Source organism: Priapulus caudatus, unplaced genomic scaffold, assembly GCF_000485595.1.
Source record: "Priapulus caudatus unplaced genomic scaffold, Priapulus_caudatus-5.0.1 Scaffold334, whole genome shotgun sequence".
Classification (NCBI taxonomy): Eukaryota; Metazoa; Priapulida; class Priapulimorpha; order Priapulimorphida; family Priapulidae; genus Priapulus; species Priapulus caudatus.
The window spans coordinates 258,000-276,325 of NW_014577395.1; the positions used below are offsets into that span (position 1 = coordinate 258,000).

At 46.3% G+C, this 18,326-nt stretch overlaps 2 protein-coding genes across 2 annotated transcripts in view; one reads left to right on the forward strand and one right to left on the reverse strand.

Moving 5' to 3' along the window:
• The window catches only part of LOC106809181 (cation channel sperm-associated protein subunit beta-like), an 8,256-nt gene extending 4,607 nt beyond the window's left edge, over positions 1-3,649 (forward strand). The window contains exon 3 of the mRNA XM_014812171.1: positions 2,500-3,649. Within this exon, the coding sequence (XP_014667657.1) occupies positions 2,500-2,786 (287 nt within the window). The 3' untranslated portion in view covers positions 2,787-3,649. The remainder of the gene's footprint in view (positions 1-2,499) is intronic.
• A 177-nt stretch (positions 3,650-3,826) lies between these two features.
• LOC106809179 (5'-nucleotidase domain-containing protein 3-like) overlaps positions 3,827-18,326 on the reverse strand; it is a 27,430-nt gene continuing 12,930 nt past the window's right edge. The window contains exons 7-14 of the mRNA XM_014812167.1: positions 16,792-16,894; positions 16,251-16,352; positions 8,491-8,575; positions 8,004-8,090; positions 7,595-7,648; positions 7,202-7,288; positions 6,949-7,013; positions 3,827-6,347 (exon numbers count right to left, since the gene is read on the reverse strand). Coding sequence (XP_014667653.1) covers positions 6,062-6,347; positions 6,949-7,013; positions 7,202-7,288; positions 7,595-7,648; positions 8,004-8,090; positions 8,491-8,575; positions 16,251-16,352; positions 16,792-16,894 — 869 coding nt within the window. The 3' untranslated portion in view covers positions 3,827-6,061. The remainder of the gene's footprint in view (positions 6,348-6,948; positions 7,014-7,201; positions 7,289-7,594; positions 7,649-8,003; positions 8,091-8,490; positions 8,576-16,250; positions 16,353-16,791; positions 16,895-18,326) is intronic.

An 18,326-nucleotide genomic window follows, 5' to 3' on the forward strand; every position in this document is an offset into this window, starting at 1 on the left:
TGGGGCGGGTGCGCTGCTGCGCGGGGAGTGGAAGCGGTGCGTGGCTGCGTGGGGAGGTGCGTTTTGCTGCGGGTGGAGGGCGCGTGCTGCGGGGAGGAGGTGCGTGCGCGTGGGAGGTTGCGTGCTGCGTGGGGGAGGTGGGAGGGTGTGTGCTGCGCCGGGGAGTTGGAGGGTGCGTGCTGACGGGGGGAGGGTGCGTGTCTGCGTGGGGGAGGGTGCGTGCTGCGTGGGGAGGTGGGAGGGTGCGTGCTGGCGTGGGGAGGGTGGCTGCTGCGTAGGGGAGAGGTGCGTGCTGCGGGCGGGGAGGTGGGAGGGTGCGTGCTGGCGTGGGGGAGGGTGCGTGCTGCGTGGGCGAGGTGCGTGCGCGGAGAGTGGTAGGCATGCGTGCTGCGTGGGGAGGGTGCGGCTGCGCGGGGAAAACGGAAGCGTGCGTGCTGCGGTGGGGGAGGGTGCGTGCCTGCGCGGGGAACGCTGGGACGGTCAGTCGCTGAGGGGGAAGGGGAGAGGGTTGCGCCTTACGTCGGGGGGGGAGTGCGTGTTGCGCGAGGAAGAGGGGGAGGGTGCGTGCTGCGTGGGGAGTGGGAGGCATGCAGTATTACGCCTGTGGGAGGGTGGCGTGCAGCGCGGGGGAGGGGAGGTGGCGTGCTTCCGCGGGGAGTGGGAGCGTGCGTATTACAGCCGTCGCAGACGTGTGAGCGTGCGTGTGGCGTGGGGGAGGGAAGGGGCCGTGCTGCGCGGGGAGGGAAGGTGCGTGCTGCGGTGGCGGGAGGGGAGGGTGGGTGCTGCGCGCCAAGAGGGAGGGTGCGTATACGGCCGGGGGGAGGAGCTGCGTGGTGGCGTGGAGGGCAGGGAGGGTGGCGGTATTACGCGCAGGGAGGTGCGTGCTGCGCGAGGAGGTGGAATGGTGCGTGCTGCTGGAGGGGAGGGTGCGTATTAGCGGTGGGGTGATGGGTGCGTGCTGCGTGTGGGAGGGGAGCGAGCGGTATTACCTGGGGAAGGGTGCGTGGCGTGCTGTGGGGAGGGAGGGTCGGTATACGCGGGAGGAGGTGCGTATTACGCGGAGGGAGCACGTGCGCTGCGTCGCGGGGGAAGGGAGGGTGCTGCTGCGTGGGGGAGCGGAGCTGCGTATTACGCGGGGGAAGGGTGCGTGCTCCTGGGGAAGGGAGGGTGGCGTATTACCGGGGACTGGGTATTACGCGGGGGATGGGTGCGTGCTGCGCGAGAGGTGAGATGTGGCGTGCTGCGTGGGCGGAGGGGCAGGGTGCGTATTACGCGGCAGGGGAGGGTGCGTACTGCGCGGGCCGGCCGCGCTGCGGGGCGGAGGGAGGGGGTACGCTGCGTGTGGGAGGGGAGGGTGCGTATTACGCCGAAAAGGGAAGGGCGTGCTGCGTGAGGAGGGAATGGGTGCGTGATCCGACCCGGGGGAGCGCTGCTATTATCCGCGGAGGATCTGTGGGCCTCGCGTGGCGGAGGGGAGGGTGCGTATTACGCGGGGGCATGGCGTATTACGCGGGAGAGGGGGGCAGGTTGCGCGTGCTGCGCGGCGGGCAAGGGATGGTGCGGTAATTACGCGGGGGGAGGGGGAGGTGCGTGCTGGCGTGGAGGAGGGGAGGGTGCGTATTACCGCGGTGAGGGTGCGTGCTGCGCGGGGGAGGCGGAGCGGTGCGTAGTTACCGCCTGTGGGAAGGTGCGTGCTGCGTGGGGAAGGGAGGGGTGCGTATTACGCGGAGGGAGGTGCGTATTACGCGAGGGGAGGGTGCGTGCGGCGCGGAGAAGGGGGAGGGGCGTGTTCGTGGGCAGCGAGGGTTAGCGTATTACGGCGGTGGCAGGGTGCCGTGCGCGTGGGGCGAAGGAGGGTTGCGTTATTACCAAGGGGAAGGGTGCGTGTCTGCGTGGGGGAAGGAGGGTGCGTATGTACGCGGGGGATCTGTATACGCGGGGGGCAGGGTGCGTGCATGGCCGTGGGGCGAAGGGAGGGTCCGTATACCGGGGGAGGGTGGCGTGCTGCGTGCGGGAAGGGAAGGGTGCGTATTACGCCGGGGGATTGCGTATTACGCGGGCAGGGTGCGTGCTGCGCCGGAGGTGAGATAGTGCGTCTGGCTGGGGGAGGGAGGGTGCGTAATTACGCGAGGGGAGGGTGCGTGGGGGCGCGGGGAAGGAGGGTGGCGTGCTGGCGTGGGGGCGAGGTGCGTATTACGCGGGGGAAGGTGCGTAGCTGCGGTGGGGGAAGGGAGGTGCGTGATACGCGGGGGGATGCGTAATTACGGGGGGAGGGTGCGTGCTGCGCGCCGGGAGGGTGAGAGTGGTGGCGTGCTGGCGCTGGGGAGGGGAGGGTCGCTCTTTCTCTGTGTCTCCCCCTTTCTCTCTTTCTCTTTGTCTCCCGCTCTCTCTTCATCTCTCTCGCCCTGTCTTCCGCCGTTTTTCTCGTTCTCCACATGCTTCATTACACGGTCACGTTAGGGACGCGGAACAACAACCAGTTTTTATTTTCACCCGCAGGACTCTTTCACTTCCAAGTGAAGGTCTTTCAGGGTCTCAGCTACTGCAGCCTGCAGGACGAGTTTCAGATCTATGTCGACGACGCTCCGTTACCTTACCCGCTACAATTCCTCATCAACTCGTTCGTCGCCATCCTCATAGGGGGCGTGCTGTTCGTCGTATACCTGTGGTACCTCAACAAGCATCACGTAACGCGCGTGCGCAAGGCGGGGTCGCGGTGTCAAGACCTGCACGCGATAGCGCACGACTACACGGCTGACGATCGCAAGACGTCGATGTATGTATGACAGCGTCATCACACCAACGCCTGCCGAGGTCTGGGCGGATGCTGGGATGTTCACGGGATATGCAGATGCTGGAATATGGCAGGATGTTGGGATATTGCCGGATGCTAGGATATCGCCGGATGCTGGGATATCGCAGGATGCTGGGATAGGGCAGGATATTGGGATATGGTAGGATGCTGGGATATGGTAGGATGCTGGGATGTCGCCGGATGCTGGGATATCGCCGGATGCTGGTATATGGCAGGATGTTGGGATATCGCAGGATGCTGGGATGTCGCAGGATGCTGGGATATGGTAGGATGCTGGGATATGGCAGGATGTTGGGATGTCGCTGGATGCTTGGATATTGCCCGATGTTGATATCTTATCGAATGCTGGATTGCACCCAATGCTAGAATCTGATCGTAAGCTGGAATCTTACCGGATGCTGGGACCTCACAAGATTCTGGGATCTGGACGAATGTTGGGTCCTTGCTAGATTTTAGCATCACTGTATATGCTTGGATTCTCCAAATGGTGGGATGACTCTGGATGTTAATTCTCGCGGGATTTAGATCACATTAGATGCTGGCTTCACTTCAGATATGCAGGGACATCCACAGATGCTGTAATCTTACCGGTTGCCAGTCTTATTACGTCGCAGTTTTTCATTACGTGTGTAATTCGTTCGTTTAAATTTAGTCTCCTGAGAGATTTAAGATTATGGCGTTATCAATTTACTCAAGTTCGTTAATTCGTAATCTGTTATCTACTGTGTTGGCTGTTGAGTTAACACATTCTGTGAAGTGTTGGTGTTATTTTAGCTGCGTTATGGAAACCTACCACTGAGTGGCTTACAATGAAATAAAAATTTCTTCACAATTTATATTCGTTTCATGCATTTTCCTGTAATAAAAAATGATGGTTTTTTTTCAACCAACCATTAGTAGTATCTTGGTAGTATAAATATTCTGATGTCAACAGATCCAATAAATTCCTGAGAAGAAAGAAACCATTCGAAAACCACTTGCTAACAGAGTAGGAGCCCTAATAGTCTGATATAACATGTCAGTCATTCAGTAGCATGTTTTATTCACAAGCTGACGTAAAATGAAGAAATTTCATCTAACTACGTTCATGACAACGATGGAAGACAAAATTCGAATTGATCAACAATGATGTTTAGAAGTGTGATAACAACCTGATATTTTTACATATACATACATCAGCACGTGCATGTTTTGCAACAAATGCTGCAGCCCAACAGTACTCGACTGCCGCTAGTGACACCACCCACATACGAGTTGGCTGGTCGCTCTACAATTATGCTTTATAATACAGCATTTCCGACTAGAAACGTACAGCTTTGTTACTATTCCAACGATATAATACATGTTAAAAAGTCGCAACTTTCACAATAATTCACTATAAAATTCACACAAAAGAATACGGGTCGTAGAAAATATACTCGTTTTCGTCTCGAGGCGTATTTCAAAGGTGCCACTACACGCCGAATATGAACACTCCCAGTAAAGCCCTACAGACGTTCACCACTAAACCAACAGATGGACAAACGGACACAGAAATGCTACAATCACTACAAGCTCTGCCTAACTAAATGAGACGTGACGTAAATAAAGAAATACACAATCAAAAATTACTAGATGCTATTAATTATTAAATCCCTGAAGTTGTAACGTGAGATCTAGACATTTATAACGTTATCATACTAAATATCTGTTATATACACAAAAACATTCCATGTGATTCGGTCCACGTCCGACCGTCTGTGGCGTTTTCCTATGAGCAAACACAACATTGAGCTAAACATGATTAAGCACAAACTCACACAATAACAACTAAACACAGAGCCACGACCGTGAGGCCAGCAGCTAGTGTCACTGATCGTGTGATTCTGTGTGATCATGGCGCTGTGTTTGTGTAGGAGTGATATAGATACGAATTAAAGTAATAGAATAACGGGTGAAATCTTGCTGTGTAGCCACGCTACTGCAACTTCTACAATACCAGCAGCACGTACTAAAGCTGTATGTGCGGCCGCCGGCACCGCGACTCACACATAATATACCAAGACGATTAATCACACAAAAAGATTCGGGTTCCATAAACGAGCTGCTGATTTGGTCTCTGCTGGTCACATCGTGTGAGTGCCTTCAATGCCTCACACCTTTGTGTCATCAGTGCTACCACTAAAGTGCTTGAGGGACAAAGGAATCTATAAACTGATTAGCATGGTCAACGACTCACTGGCTCTACAAATCAACGATTTTTTTCACAGCAGACTAATGAGTTATCCTATCGAGACTTCACAGTCTGATAAAACCTTTGATATCTATACACGTTGGCTCACTGGACTTCTCCACACACCGCACCCTGAATGACTTACAGGTATTTCAGATCTTCCTCTAATTCCCTAATGCACTGACAGAATAACCTTCACTCCTAAATCTGACCGGACCATAGTTCCTTCACATTCATTGGCCCGATCCTTGTTACAAACTGCACTCACGAGATCATCACCCAATTCGCTAGTATAAATCATCACCCAAGTATAATGGTGGGGTTGCCTATCATGCCTCCCGACCACCGATTCGATCACCAGATCTATCTACTCGACGATTCGTGAGCACCTCGTATACTATCTTAAACTTTGCTAATACATTGATAAAATAACCCATTATCACTCCATGATCCGATAAGGCCGCAGTTCTTTTGCGATTGTCTGCTAGGTCTACCTACTTGACAACACGTGAGCCCTCCAGACTCTCACATGCAAATGCACCGAAAATCTATTGTCACCCCTGACTGGGGGCAACTGTCATTCTTTCGCGTTCGCTTGTTGTGTTGGGGGCCAGCAGACCCTTCTTTATCCTTGTTCATTCCCAGGCTGCCGCCACCACTGCTGTTGCTGCTGCTTGTCAGCGGTCTGCCCCAGTCACTCACGGACCCTTCACGTCCTTGTCCATGCTGCCGCCGCCGCTGCTGCTGCTGCTGCTTGTCAGTGGTCTGCCCCAGTCACTCACGGACCCTTCACATCCTTGTCCACGCTGCCGGGCCGCCGCCGCCGCTGCTGCTGCTGCTTGTCAGTGGTCTGCCCCAGTCACTCACGGACCCTTCACATCCTTGTCCACGCTGCCAGGCCGCCGCTGCCGCCGCCGCTGCTGCTGCTGCTTGTCAGTGGTCTGCCCCAGTCACTCACGGACCCTTCACGTTCTTGTCCACGCTGCCAGGCCGCTGCTGCTGCTGCTGCTTGTCAGCGGTTATGGCCCGGTCACTCACGGACCCTTTACATCCTTGTCCACGCTGCCTGGCTGCCGCCGCCACTGGTCGTGCGGCAGCATGTCGTGGTTGCTGAAGTGTATGCGGCTGTAGGCGAACTCGTGCGGCAGTGGCGAGCGCGGCACATAGAACACGTGCTCGGACGAGTAACCGCTCAGGTTGACGACAGACGACGTGTAGATGTCGGCGAAGCGGCCGAGGCGCCTCGCGAAGAACGACGGCGTCGTGAACGTCCGAAACATGCTGCCGAAGCGCGGGTTGAAGTGGTCCTTTGACATCTGCCTGCAGGACAAACGCGAAAAGAGAGCTGGATCAGGAGATGCTCACGAGATGATGTGAACGAACGCGTGAGTGACGGTCATGGAATGTTCATGAGAGGACGTGAACGCATGTGCGAATGGCAGTCATGGGATGTTTATGAAGATGTAAATAAATGTGCGCATGGTGGTCATGGGGTGTTCATGAGAGGACATGAACGAATGTGCGCGTGGTGGTCATGGGATGTTCGTGAGGATGTAAACAAATGCGCACGTGGTGACCATGGGATGTTCATGAGAGGATGTGAACGAATGTATGAGTGGCGGTGGCGGGATGTTCAGGAGAGGATGTGAACTAACACATGCGCAAGGATAGTGAGATGTTCGTGAATGCCACCGCTGCACTGTGATATGACGTTACCGAAATCACACATGACTACAAATACGAGAGGTGAACAACAGCTTGTAGAGTCAGGCAGCTGCTTCGATTGCATTGCGAGCGAAAAAGAAAGCATTGTGTTTCAAGCACAAAGAAAGGAACAACAGTATGAAGAAATATGATGGTGCTCTTCCTTTGTGCTCTAGGCCCGTGAAAAATAATAGAACTGGACGATAAAATGACATACTTAAGATGAGCAAGTTCTGTCAACCACTCCTGAAGAATTTCTTTCGATCCTCTGTCACTATGGTGCTAGAAAAAAAATTCGACAAACTATAGCATACACTTACGACACAAATTAAATGCAAGCAACTTTTCAAATTTTTCTACACTAATTAATTAACAAGCAATAATGTTTAGACGTTTTGCAGACAACCTGGTAGGTAGAGCAATTGCCCTCAGTGTCGAGGAAATGTGTGAAGTAACCAATGCACACTTACTTGCAGGCTGGACAAGAGAGACTTCAGGCCATACATCCACACCATTACTTTGTTGTGCTCTGGATCATTTATCACTTGGATTTCATTCTGCGAGCAAAACGTACACAAACGTCTCACTCACTAGACTGACAGTGACACACAAACAAAATCTGGCTTCAGTACAACAATGGCACAGCACTGCTGATGATCAACAGTCTATACTGCACCAAGGACAATTATCACTGGGTACCTCAAGTGACATCGAGATAGCCCGCAGACTGCAATGGCAACATCAAGTGTCATCGAGGTAGCCACACGATTAAAATTTGGGCCACAGCCACAAATTATTAGGAAGCATTGGATTACGATGCTAGCTAACATTTATTCAGTACATAAACGGAGGGGTGTTCATACCTCCAGTTCAGGTATGATAGCACCAGTTCTCCAGCCATGTTTCACTGCAGGATCCTACATTTAAAAGCAGCAATTACGTAAATCATATCAATAACAATGACTGCAGTATAATGTAGAAGGATGTATGTATAGACACATATGCACACGGACACACGTGCATAGGCGCACAGACACCTACACGCACACCCCCAAATAAAGCAGGAAGAAACAGTTATTGGGTCTGTATATGGGAATAAAAATAGATAAGAAAGAGGATGGAAGAAAGAAGAAGAGAAAGGGATTGGAAGAGCGAGCAAATGAGCAAGGTACGGAGAAAGAGGCCAGGAAGGACTGAAAATGGAAACTAAGATACAGAAAGACCATGTGTTGTAGGTAAAACTATTAATATGATATCTTCATCTATACGTACAGCAAGATCACTGTAAACGTGGTCTCCAAAGTAGAGCACAGACTCTCCTTGCCAGCCTGTCAGGTACTTAAACTGGTCTATGTTTCCCTAAATATAAATGTCATATTAGTACAATGCACCACGCAGACATTTACAAAGTACACAATGTTTCAGTACGTGGTTGTATTATCCAGCACGGATGTAGAACGATATATAACTGTTTAACTGTATAACTGTATAACATACTAAGCCGCCATGATGCCAATTCCCTACTCCAGATGGCAGCACCAGATGGTGTACTACCAGCTCTGAGATTGTTACACACAACAATCAAAGTTTTACAATATAATAAACTAATAATTTAACAATTTAATGAGGTAGTGTTAAAAAAGTATAACAGCTCAATCAAATATTCATAAACATAAAAAAACTCCTCTTAAAAAACAGACAGTGACTGTCATTAATCTGACATTATTCATGTTGACATTTGTCATAAGATATGTCTTACCTCACAATAAATATTTCCATTGACAAGCTTGGTAACAGCACCCCATCCTTTTGCAGACTTATCTCTATCGTACACCCTGAATGGCCTAAAGGTTCAACATCAAATACACCAGCATTGTAATTTCCTCATCATCCACCCATAGTAGTATACACACAACAACACAAATACTTATGTCCTATTCAACCACACCAAACTAGGAACAAGTTTATTATAAATATATCAAGCAATGGAATTAACAGTCATAAAATGACTGATCTCCTGATGTAGTGGAATCAGGAGCTATATATATGTAAGCAATGACAAATCATGCAATTACCACTAAAGAGAAAGAGAGAGAGAGATAGTATTACACCACAAAAACGATAATATCACAACGCAATTGCCAATACCAATAACTTATTAATAACTAGAAAGGGCAGTTGTCGCCAACTACATATGTATCTCCCGTGTTCTCCCCAAGATGGGTAAGTATACGAAGTTTGGTCGCGCTAGGTCAATTAGGGGCCGAGTTATAGAGCGGAAGGGAAATATGATAAAGGTCAAAGTCAAGGTCAATGTCAAATAAAGGTTGCAGTGACCTGGTTTCGGTACGCGACACACCTTCTCCCCAAGATGTGCAAGTATACCAAGTTTGGTCGTGCTAGGTCAATTAGGGGCCAAGTTATAGAGCGGAAAGAAAATATGATCAAGGTCAAGGTCAATGTCAAGGTCAAATAAAAGCCGCAGCGACCTAGTTTTGGTACGCGACACAAAGGGAAATATAATCAAGGTCAAGGTAAAGGTCAACTAAAGGTCGCAGTGACCTGGTTTTGGTACGCTGCTTACCTTCTCCCCAAGATGTGTAAGTATACCAAGTTTGGTAGCGCTAGGTCAATTAGGGGCCGAGTTAGAGAGCGGAAGAGAAATATGATCAAGATCAAGGTAAAGTAAAATAAAGGTCGCAGTGACCTGGTTTGTACGGCTGCTCACCTTCTTCCAAGATGTGTAAGTATACCAAGTTTGGTAGCGCTAGTCAATTAGGGGTCGAGTTATAGAGCGGAAGGAAAATTCTCTGCGCAGACCGGAGCGGCGGCGGCGGCGACGATGGGGAGACATGAAACCATAGTATCCCGCCGACTTCGTCCGGGGGATACAATTACCTATTGTTCTCAATAAAAAAATGTGGTTTTCCTTGCTTGTGTTATGACTGTGTCAAAGTAGTCTAGCCAATTATCACGTCATGAATGTGAAACCTCATTCCAGCATCCCTAGAACAACCAAAAAAGCAAAACTAAGAGGTCTTTCACCAAGTGTTAACATTATAAAAAGGGCACAAAATCACAAGCTGAAAAGTTGGAGTTAACGGCAGCTGTAAACATTTAGAAGATTACAAATAACTGTAATTGAAGCGTTCTTCTCTAAAAATCATTTTTTTTTAACATGTTTGTATGTCGGAATAATGCAATGGTATTATGTCCGGTATATGCCTGTAATAACATTGATAATTGTGAATGGCTCGTTGAGCAGTACAGAAAACAGACGAACATGATACCAACCAATTGCAACCAGGTAACTGACAACGTTTCAAATGCTCACATCTCACTCTCGTTAGGCCGACTTGATGAACCCGGTGAGACAACAGTGACAGTACAGCGAGTACAGTAAATAAAATCTCCGTCACATTGACTGCGTTACAACGATGACACTTACAACAAAATCGTAGTGGCTATTGGTATCACAAAGAGACTCTTCCCAGCCTCTTTTAATTGCTTGAGGAATATCGGCAAGCCTGCTTCAATGTTCACATATAGGCCTGCACGAGAAAGAATACAGCTGTGTGTGTATCTAGTTCAATCGCAATGGGTGCACAAGATTATGGTTGGAGGAGGAGAGGCATCACATTGTGACTTCAACATAAATTACCTCCACACGTTGATATAAAACAGGCAATTAATTAAGCAGCGGCTTTCAGTCAGCATACTCAAGTCAAACCCCAAGTGCGTATGAACAATTAGTTCACCTCTTGGATAACTAAGTTTGTACGTAGGCATTTCACAGCTTAATGGATATCTCAATGTATTAGATTCATTGGCAAATTAAGAAGATAATAATCGGAAAAATCTGCAATAGCATTGAAATGTAATACATTATAAATGTGTTTCATAAGGAGATACATGGTTCACGAATAACAGCCATCCCAGCTACCAGGTATACGAATACGCGGCAACTAAGGCTCACCCTTGTTTTTCTATTTTACGAACAAATTTCCTGTATTTTATGTCATCATTACTATATTAGCATTGATTAGTATACAGTAACTATTTCTGCCCGAGGTGTAGTAATATACTGTTACTGTTTTTTCCGCAGCAGCAAAATCTGATACTAATTAGTGAAACTTTTCAATCGTAATGTAAGCAAGAGCACTAGTTTGCAACTTTCAACTTCACATACACATTACGATTATGGCATCTAACAAATGAACAACTCATCACAGCTCTTTATCCTTGCTAATGTGACCTTTCCCGGCCTATAGGACATTTTTGGAGATATTTTGCAAGTCAAAATTGCATTCATACAAGCAGCGGAAACCTAGTAAATACATCAGGTCTTTCGTTTAAGCCTACAAAATGCGCCTATAAGTAATAAAGCGTTTATGCGCCAAACCGGCCACCACAGGACACCGGGCCCGCGCCGGCCCCGCGCGGACGCCAGGTACGCGCCGCACGGGCAGCCCGCCCACCACACACCGCACCACCCCGAGCCGGACGGGAGTATGAGGAAATGCACGCAATTCTTCGAAGTCGAAGACACGTAATTATTCATGAAAATATATTACAATTGTTATGTTGACTAGGACACAAATACAGGTCACCTCTGTATTTAGATTACCCAGCATGTACTATAACTGGGCCTAAAGGTCCGCGAAGAAACAAACGGGCGGCCAATTTCACAGATATTGAGACCATTCGGATTGACAAGATTGCGTGGCTACAGCTTTGCTGTTTGATGTCTTCTGAACCTGGGCTGGCGGCGCCGTCAGTATGAGGTGACACCCGCAGAGGTTCCCCACTGGATTAGGCCACGATGTCATATAATGAGCAGGCCAAGATAGGCCGCGGGCAGGCTTTTTTCATTTTAAGGGGCCGCAGATCAGCGCTCTCGATAAACCGCGATTGGATTTCGCGAGTCCACCCTTTTATGCCGCCCGGCGACGGACATAAATTTTGTGCCATGGTGCGCCCATCAATCGCCCTTCATAAAGAGTGGTCAGAAATCGGCCGCTAAAAAGTCTGTGTATATGTTTTGAAATACGCGGCTCTCTGATTTTGTAACAGCGGATATAGAAGAAATCTCCCCAATCTTAGGCAGGAGTTGGACCCACTCAAACCGCCGAAATACCGCGGATTTCACAGTCCCTCAGGCGGTCGATTTTTTGAACCGTCTAATCCGTTGAGAGAAAATTTTTAGGGGAGTTTAAAAATATGTACAAATTTTTCCATTTTTAAGAACAGTCCAACCTACTAACCAGTACCTTCATTTAATACATTGTATATAGTTTAGGCTTGTTTCAATATTAGACACGGGCTTAGTTTCACCTGTTTGAAGAACTGTCAGAGCGTTGGCGCCGTGTAGATGCGTTATTTGACGCTGCAAGTGTGGTGTGGTTGTGTATCGCGCGGCGCGGTGCTACGAGGCCCGGTATATATGTACGGGCGTAGTCGAGTACGATGCTGCGTGTACCATCAAAGAAAGCCGCCGCGTCACGCGTGCCATGACTAAGTTCGCGCCTGTCCATGAGAGTTGCACATGGATTCGTCTGAGGCCCTGATCTGGAGTTCTATTCTAGCCCAACTCTTGTTTAGTAGCCAAATGAGAATCAGCTTTCATAGCACCGCTTCGTCGTATCTTAAACAAATGGCAGACCTTTAAGGGTGTAAATATATTTTAGTGAGCTCCTCCATCATGCCTTCTTAGGGGTGTGGAATTTTTTAAATGGACTCTCCTATGCATGCCTCTTAAGGGTGTGAATTATGGAGCGTGGAAAAGACCGCCCTATTATAGTGTTGTTCTAGGGTGAGTCATTAGTAGTCTCCTGGTACTTTTTCAAATCTGAAAGGCACTGCCGCGAGATGTTCAGTATGAAGCCGCTGTCCGCAGTGGAGAGTGAGCCGGTCGCGCCCAAATTCGAGACCGCGGCGCAGCGTCTCCATCGCCGTCAGCGGATGGTCTTGGAGTTTTAGAATGATGACAATTGATTATATATGGACAATATTCTTAGAATTGTCAGAATTATAAAACAGCCAAGCAACAAAATCGCTCAAGTGTCATCTCGCAATTAGCTTGATCAAAATAATTAGAAAAATTTAATTATGAATGAAAGTGCCAATGACGACATGTAGCTCACCACAAAAAAAAAGAACACAAATGAGTGAGTAAAGAGAGAGTCAGTTTTACTATGAGCAACCCATCGATGTAGGCATTATAGAAACGATTTGCCCATTCTGTATTCGCATATAATTATAAAACCAAAAATGAATCACAATTTGTGGACCTATAGATGGCACTATACCTCTGTGTAGCGATGGCGTTTAAAATAAATAGGTTATGATAGCGTTCCGACATGTCGTTGAAACTTTACGTCTAATATGAGACGTGTTTATCCGGGCAGGGTGGAGAGGAAATACCAGATTTTGCATTTAAAGATATTGTCATCAATCTGTAAAACAAAACGACAGCAGACGCAGGTGTGACCACCCACAGACTGTTTGTGTCTATATAATATGCTAAATATAAATTGCAAACGCCGTACCTAATTTGTTATAATTATTTTTTAAAATATCAAAACCCCTAGGCCTTTATTCATTCAATACGCAAAAATGAGGCAAAATCCGTTGAAAACTGAACTTGACACAAATGGGCAATTCCACATTTTTTGCCAAAAAAAATTGCCTGTGCTTGAAAGGTACGTACGACTGGAGTGGCTTCAAACATAGGTGAACGTTTAATATGGGAGCATAGGCAGTAAGCAACTATACCAATTTCAAAATGTGGCCGCAAACGGTTCCTGAGTTATCATTGATCGATACAAAATGTTGAAGGACGGACGACAAAACAGACGGACGGACGGAACAGACGACGCATGGCAATACTCAGCTTCGACGGATGTCAGGTGAGCTAAAACAAAAACAAAACAATGGTTATAAATTCCACCAACAAAGAAAAGATAGTAGAAGGATATCTTAATAGGCAACCAAGTAATAAAAAAAATGCAGCCAAATATTCCATAACCTAGGGGATTTAATTAAGTGATATATGGAGGTTATATAACGATTTATAAGAGTCGACTGAATGAAAGTGTCCCAATGACACTGTAGCTTCTGCTCACCACAAAAGGAACACAAATGAGTGAGTACAGAAGCAAGTCAGTTTTAATTGAGGCAAGGTCGCATGCGATGTACATTATAGAAACGATTGCCATCTGTATATCGCAATAATAATTTATAAACGCAAATGAATCACGATTTGTGACCGTAGACGGAGCTTCTATACGCCGCTTTGTAGCGATGTGCGTTTGAATAATAGGTTATGCTCGCGTTCGCGACATTTTTTAAAACTTTACTCTAATATAAGACATATTTTATCGACTAGCGTGGAGAGGAAATACAAATTTTTGCAATATAAAGATATTAGTCAATGAAAAATCTTGTAAATGAATCCAGACAAAGTGTGACACCTACAGGACGTGTGTTGTGTCTAGTATAATATGCTAATAATTGCCAAAACCCTACCGTATTTGCACATTTTTTTTAAATCAAACCCTAGCCCTTATTCCATTTACACATCCCGAAATGAGCCAAAATCCGTTGACCCTTGAAACTGTAGCAAGATGGCAATTCCACAATTTTTGTGCCCAAAAAATTTCGCCAAGGGTGGCTTGAAAGTACGTCGACCTGGCGTGCTTTCAAAATAGGAAGCGTTTAACGCGCGTTGAACGCTGCATTGCGTTAACAAACATGCAGCCTACGCAGCCCTGTGCTGAGACTTTTCAGCGTTTTGCCAGAGCCGCTTAGTCACTGATTACACAAAATGTTTTTGGCAGGTTTAACTAGCTATAAAATTATTTATAATTAGTGGCTAGTATAATATAGATATAAACTTACTCTCAGACATCAAAACAACAACCGTAATTAATCACCCGTGTTCAATCAAATCAAATATAACTCTCAGACATCAAAACAACTTTACAACAACCGGCGGTCAAACACCCTTTGGCCCGGTGAACGAAAAACATTACCTCAGTCCCAAAAACTCCAAAAATAACGTTCTAAACAACAGTAAAGTACAAACTCCACGACAGATGGCGCTCTCGCTCTGGCTCAATTCTACCACTTTTAAATCACTCATTTACTTCTTTCAAATCATACGCTGTTTACGAATCTCCATTCGCTGGATTTCCCCCGAGCTCCGCCCACTTTAAAAATAGTGCTAGCATTGTGGCAGTGGTATATTGAGTGTGCGAAGGGGCACTGCATGCAGTTTGAGTAAAGTATTGTATAAATTATGTCATCTACTACTGGGGTTTATACAGTGACGCTGTTGAATTTGTAAGCGTACAGCCCATGCCATCTATAGGAGAACATAGTAAACGTTCCAAATTTTTATTTTTATTTATTTTATTTTTTTTGCCACGAGTATATTTGTGTTTCGCGGCCGTGCGTTTTGCAGGTTCGAACGAGTATACTCGTGTTTCGCGTTGAACGTGTTAATATGGGAGCATAGCAGTAACAACTAAACCCAATTTCAAACATGTGGGTCAAACGGTTCCTGAGTTATCGTTGACCGTAGCGAAATGTTGACGGACGGACGGACGGACAGACGGACGGACGGACGACGAACGACGACCCATGGCAATAGCTCAGCTTGACGATGTCAAGGTGAGCTAAAAATGCAGGTTCATGATGAGGGAAATATTATCATGGGCAGAAAAGCAAAATTATGGAAATCATACTATAGAAGCAAGAGTGAAATTATACGAATGCACAGTTTTACCTTCCTTCCTAAATAACAGTGAAACATGGACTTAATGGAAGAAGTAAAAGTGTTGGAGGATTTCCAAAATGAGTGCCTGCACAAAATAATAATCACGCAGAAAACGCAGAAAATGCATTGCATCGGCCCAAACTCTACGACAGATGGCGCTCTCGGTCATGGGCTCAATCTACGAGTGTACGAAGGTGCACTGCATGCAGTTTGGCATCGGCCTAGACTGGTACCCGGTCGACAGTTCCACACGCTACACTAACAGCGTCTGTGTAGCGAAGGATACATGCCGGAGTGAAGGTGGCGAACGGGTACCAGTCTAGCATCGGCCGGGCATTTCATTATTTACGAAAAGTAAACACAGTCGGTATAGAAACTGGTCAAGTCAGTGACGCCCATTCATGCCAATCAACGAAGAAGGCGGGGCTTATTCTGATTACGGAGATGCGAAAATGCAACAAAAGTACGTAGCGCAGTGCGCTAAACAGCGTGTTATTTTCGTTTTTGTGCCAAACTCTATCGTAGGAAACCGTTCTAGCCTAGCAGAATGCCCTAGTTCCTGAGATCAGAAATTTCGTACTGTGATGGGTCCCCACCTATAAAAATTTATAAGGAAGGTGTGGCGTAGGCTGTGATTGGAGGACACAAAGTGTCAATCCTCGGCTCGCCTCGGCATGGCTCTCGCCTTAGACATGAAACCATAGTATCCCCGCCGACTTCGTCGCGGGGGATACAATTACCTATTGTTCTCAATAAAAAAATGTGGTTTTCTTGCTTGTGTTATGACTGTGTCAAAGTAGTCTAGCCAATTATCACCTAGTTGAAACCTCATTCCAGCATCCCTAGAACAACCAAAAAAGCAAAACTAAGAGGTCTTTCACAAGTGTTAACATTATAAAAAGGGCACAAATCACAAGCTGAAAAGTTGGAGTTAACGGCAGCTGTAAACATTTAGAAGATTACAAATAAATGTAAATTGACACGTTCTTCTCTAAAAATCATATTTTTTTACATGTTGTATGTCGGAATAATGCAATGGTATTATGTCCGGTATATGCTTGTAATAACATTGATAATTGTGAATGGCTCTTGAGCAGTACAGAAAACAGACGAACATGATACCACACAATTGCCAAACCAAGTAACTGACAACGTTTCAAATGCTCACATCTCACTCTCGTTAGCCGACTTGATGAACCCGGTGAGACAACAGTGACAGTACAGCGAGTACAGTAAATAAAACCTCCGTCACATTGACTGCGTTACAACGATGACACTTACACAAAATCGTAGTGGCTATTGGTAATCACAAAGAGACTCTTCCCAGCCTCTTTTAATTGCTTGAGGAATATCGGCAAGCCTGCTTCAATGTTCACATATAGGCCTGTATGAGAAAAGAATACAGCTGTGTGTGTATCTAGTTCAATCGCATGGGTGCACAAGATTATTGGTTGGAAGGAGGAGAGGCATCACATTGTGACTTCAACATAAATTACCTCCACACGTTGATATAAAACAGCAATTAATTAAGCAGCGCTTTCAGTCAGCATACTCAAGTCAAACCCAAGTGCGTATGAAAAATAGTTCAACCTCGGGATAACTAAGTTTGTACTGCATTTCACAGCTTAATGGATATCCAATGTATTAGATTCATTGGCAAATTAAGAAGATAATAATCGGGAAAAATCTGCAATAGCATGAACATGTATACATTATAATGTGTTCATGAGAATACATTGTTCACGATAACAGCCATCCCACTACCAGGTATACGAATACCGCAACTAAGGCCTCACCCTTGTTTTTCTATTTTACCGAACAAATTTCCTGTATTTTATGTCCTCATTACTATATTAGCATTGATTAGTATACAGTAGACTATTCTGCCGAGGTGTATAATATACTGTTCTGTTTTTTTCCCAGCAAAATCTAGTACTAATTAGTGAAACTTTTCATCTAAATGTAAGCAAGAGCACTGTTTCAACTTTCAACTTCACATACACATACGATAGCATTAAACAAATGAACACCTCATCACAGCTCTTTATCCTTGCTAATTGTGACGTTTCGGCCTATAGGACATTTTTGGAGATATTTTGCAAGTCAAAATTGCATCATACAAGCAGCGAAACCTAGTAAATACATCAGGTCTTTCTGTTTAAGCCTACAAAATGCGCTATAAGTATAGCATGAAACGTATATGAAGTGCAACTTTGAAGTCGAAAATTATCATGAAAATGAGTATAAATTTGTGATGCACAAATACACTAAATACCACCTAAAGGCCAGAAAACCCAATCCAGAGAGACATGATACAAGATTGCGTGGCACAGCTTTGCTGTTGATCCTAAGCGCTGCGCGCGGATGAGACGCGCAGTTCCACGGGATATGCGCACGTGACCGCGGGGATGTTCAAGTATGAAGCGCTGTCCGCAGTGGAGAGTGAGCCGTGCGCCAAATTCGAGGCCCGGCGCAACGTCTCCACTGCGGTCCGCGGATGGTCTGGAGTTTTAGAAGATGACAATGATTATATATGGACAATATTCTAGGAACTGTAGATTATAAAACAGTAACAAAAATCGCTCAGTCATGCTCCAGATTAGCTGAATCAAAAAGATTAGAATTTAATATGAATGAAAGTGCCAATGACACTGTAGCTCACCACAAAAAAAAGAACACAAATGAGTGAGTAAGAAGAAGTCAGTTTTACTTGAGCAACCATCGATGTACATTATAGAAACGATTGCCATCTGTATATCGCAATAATAATTTATAAACCAAAATGAATCACAATTTGTGACCATAGATAGCACTAT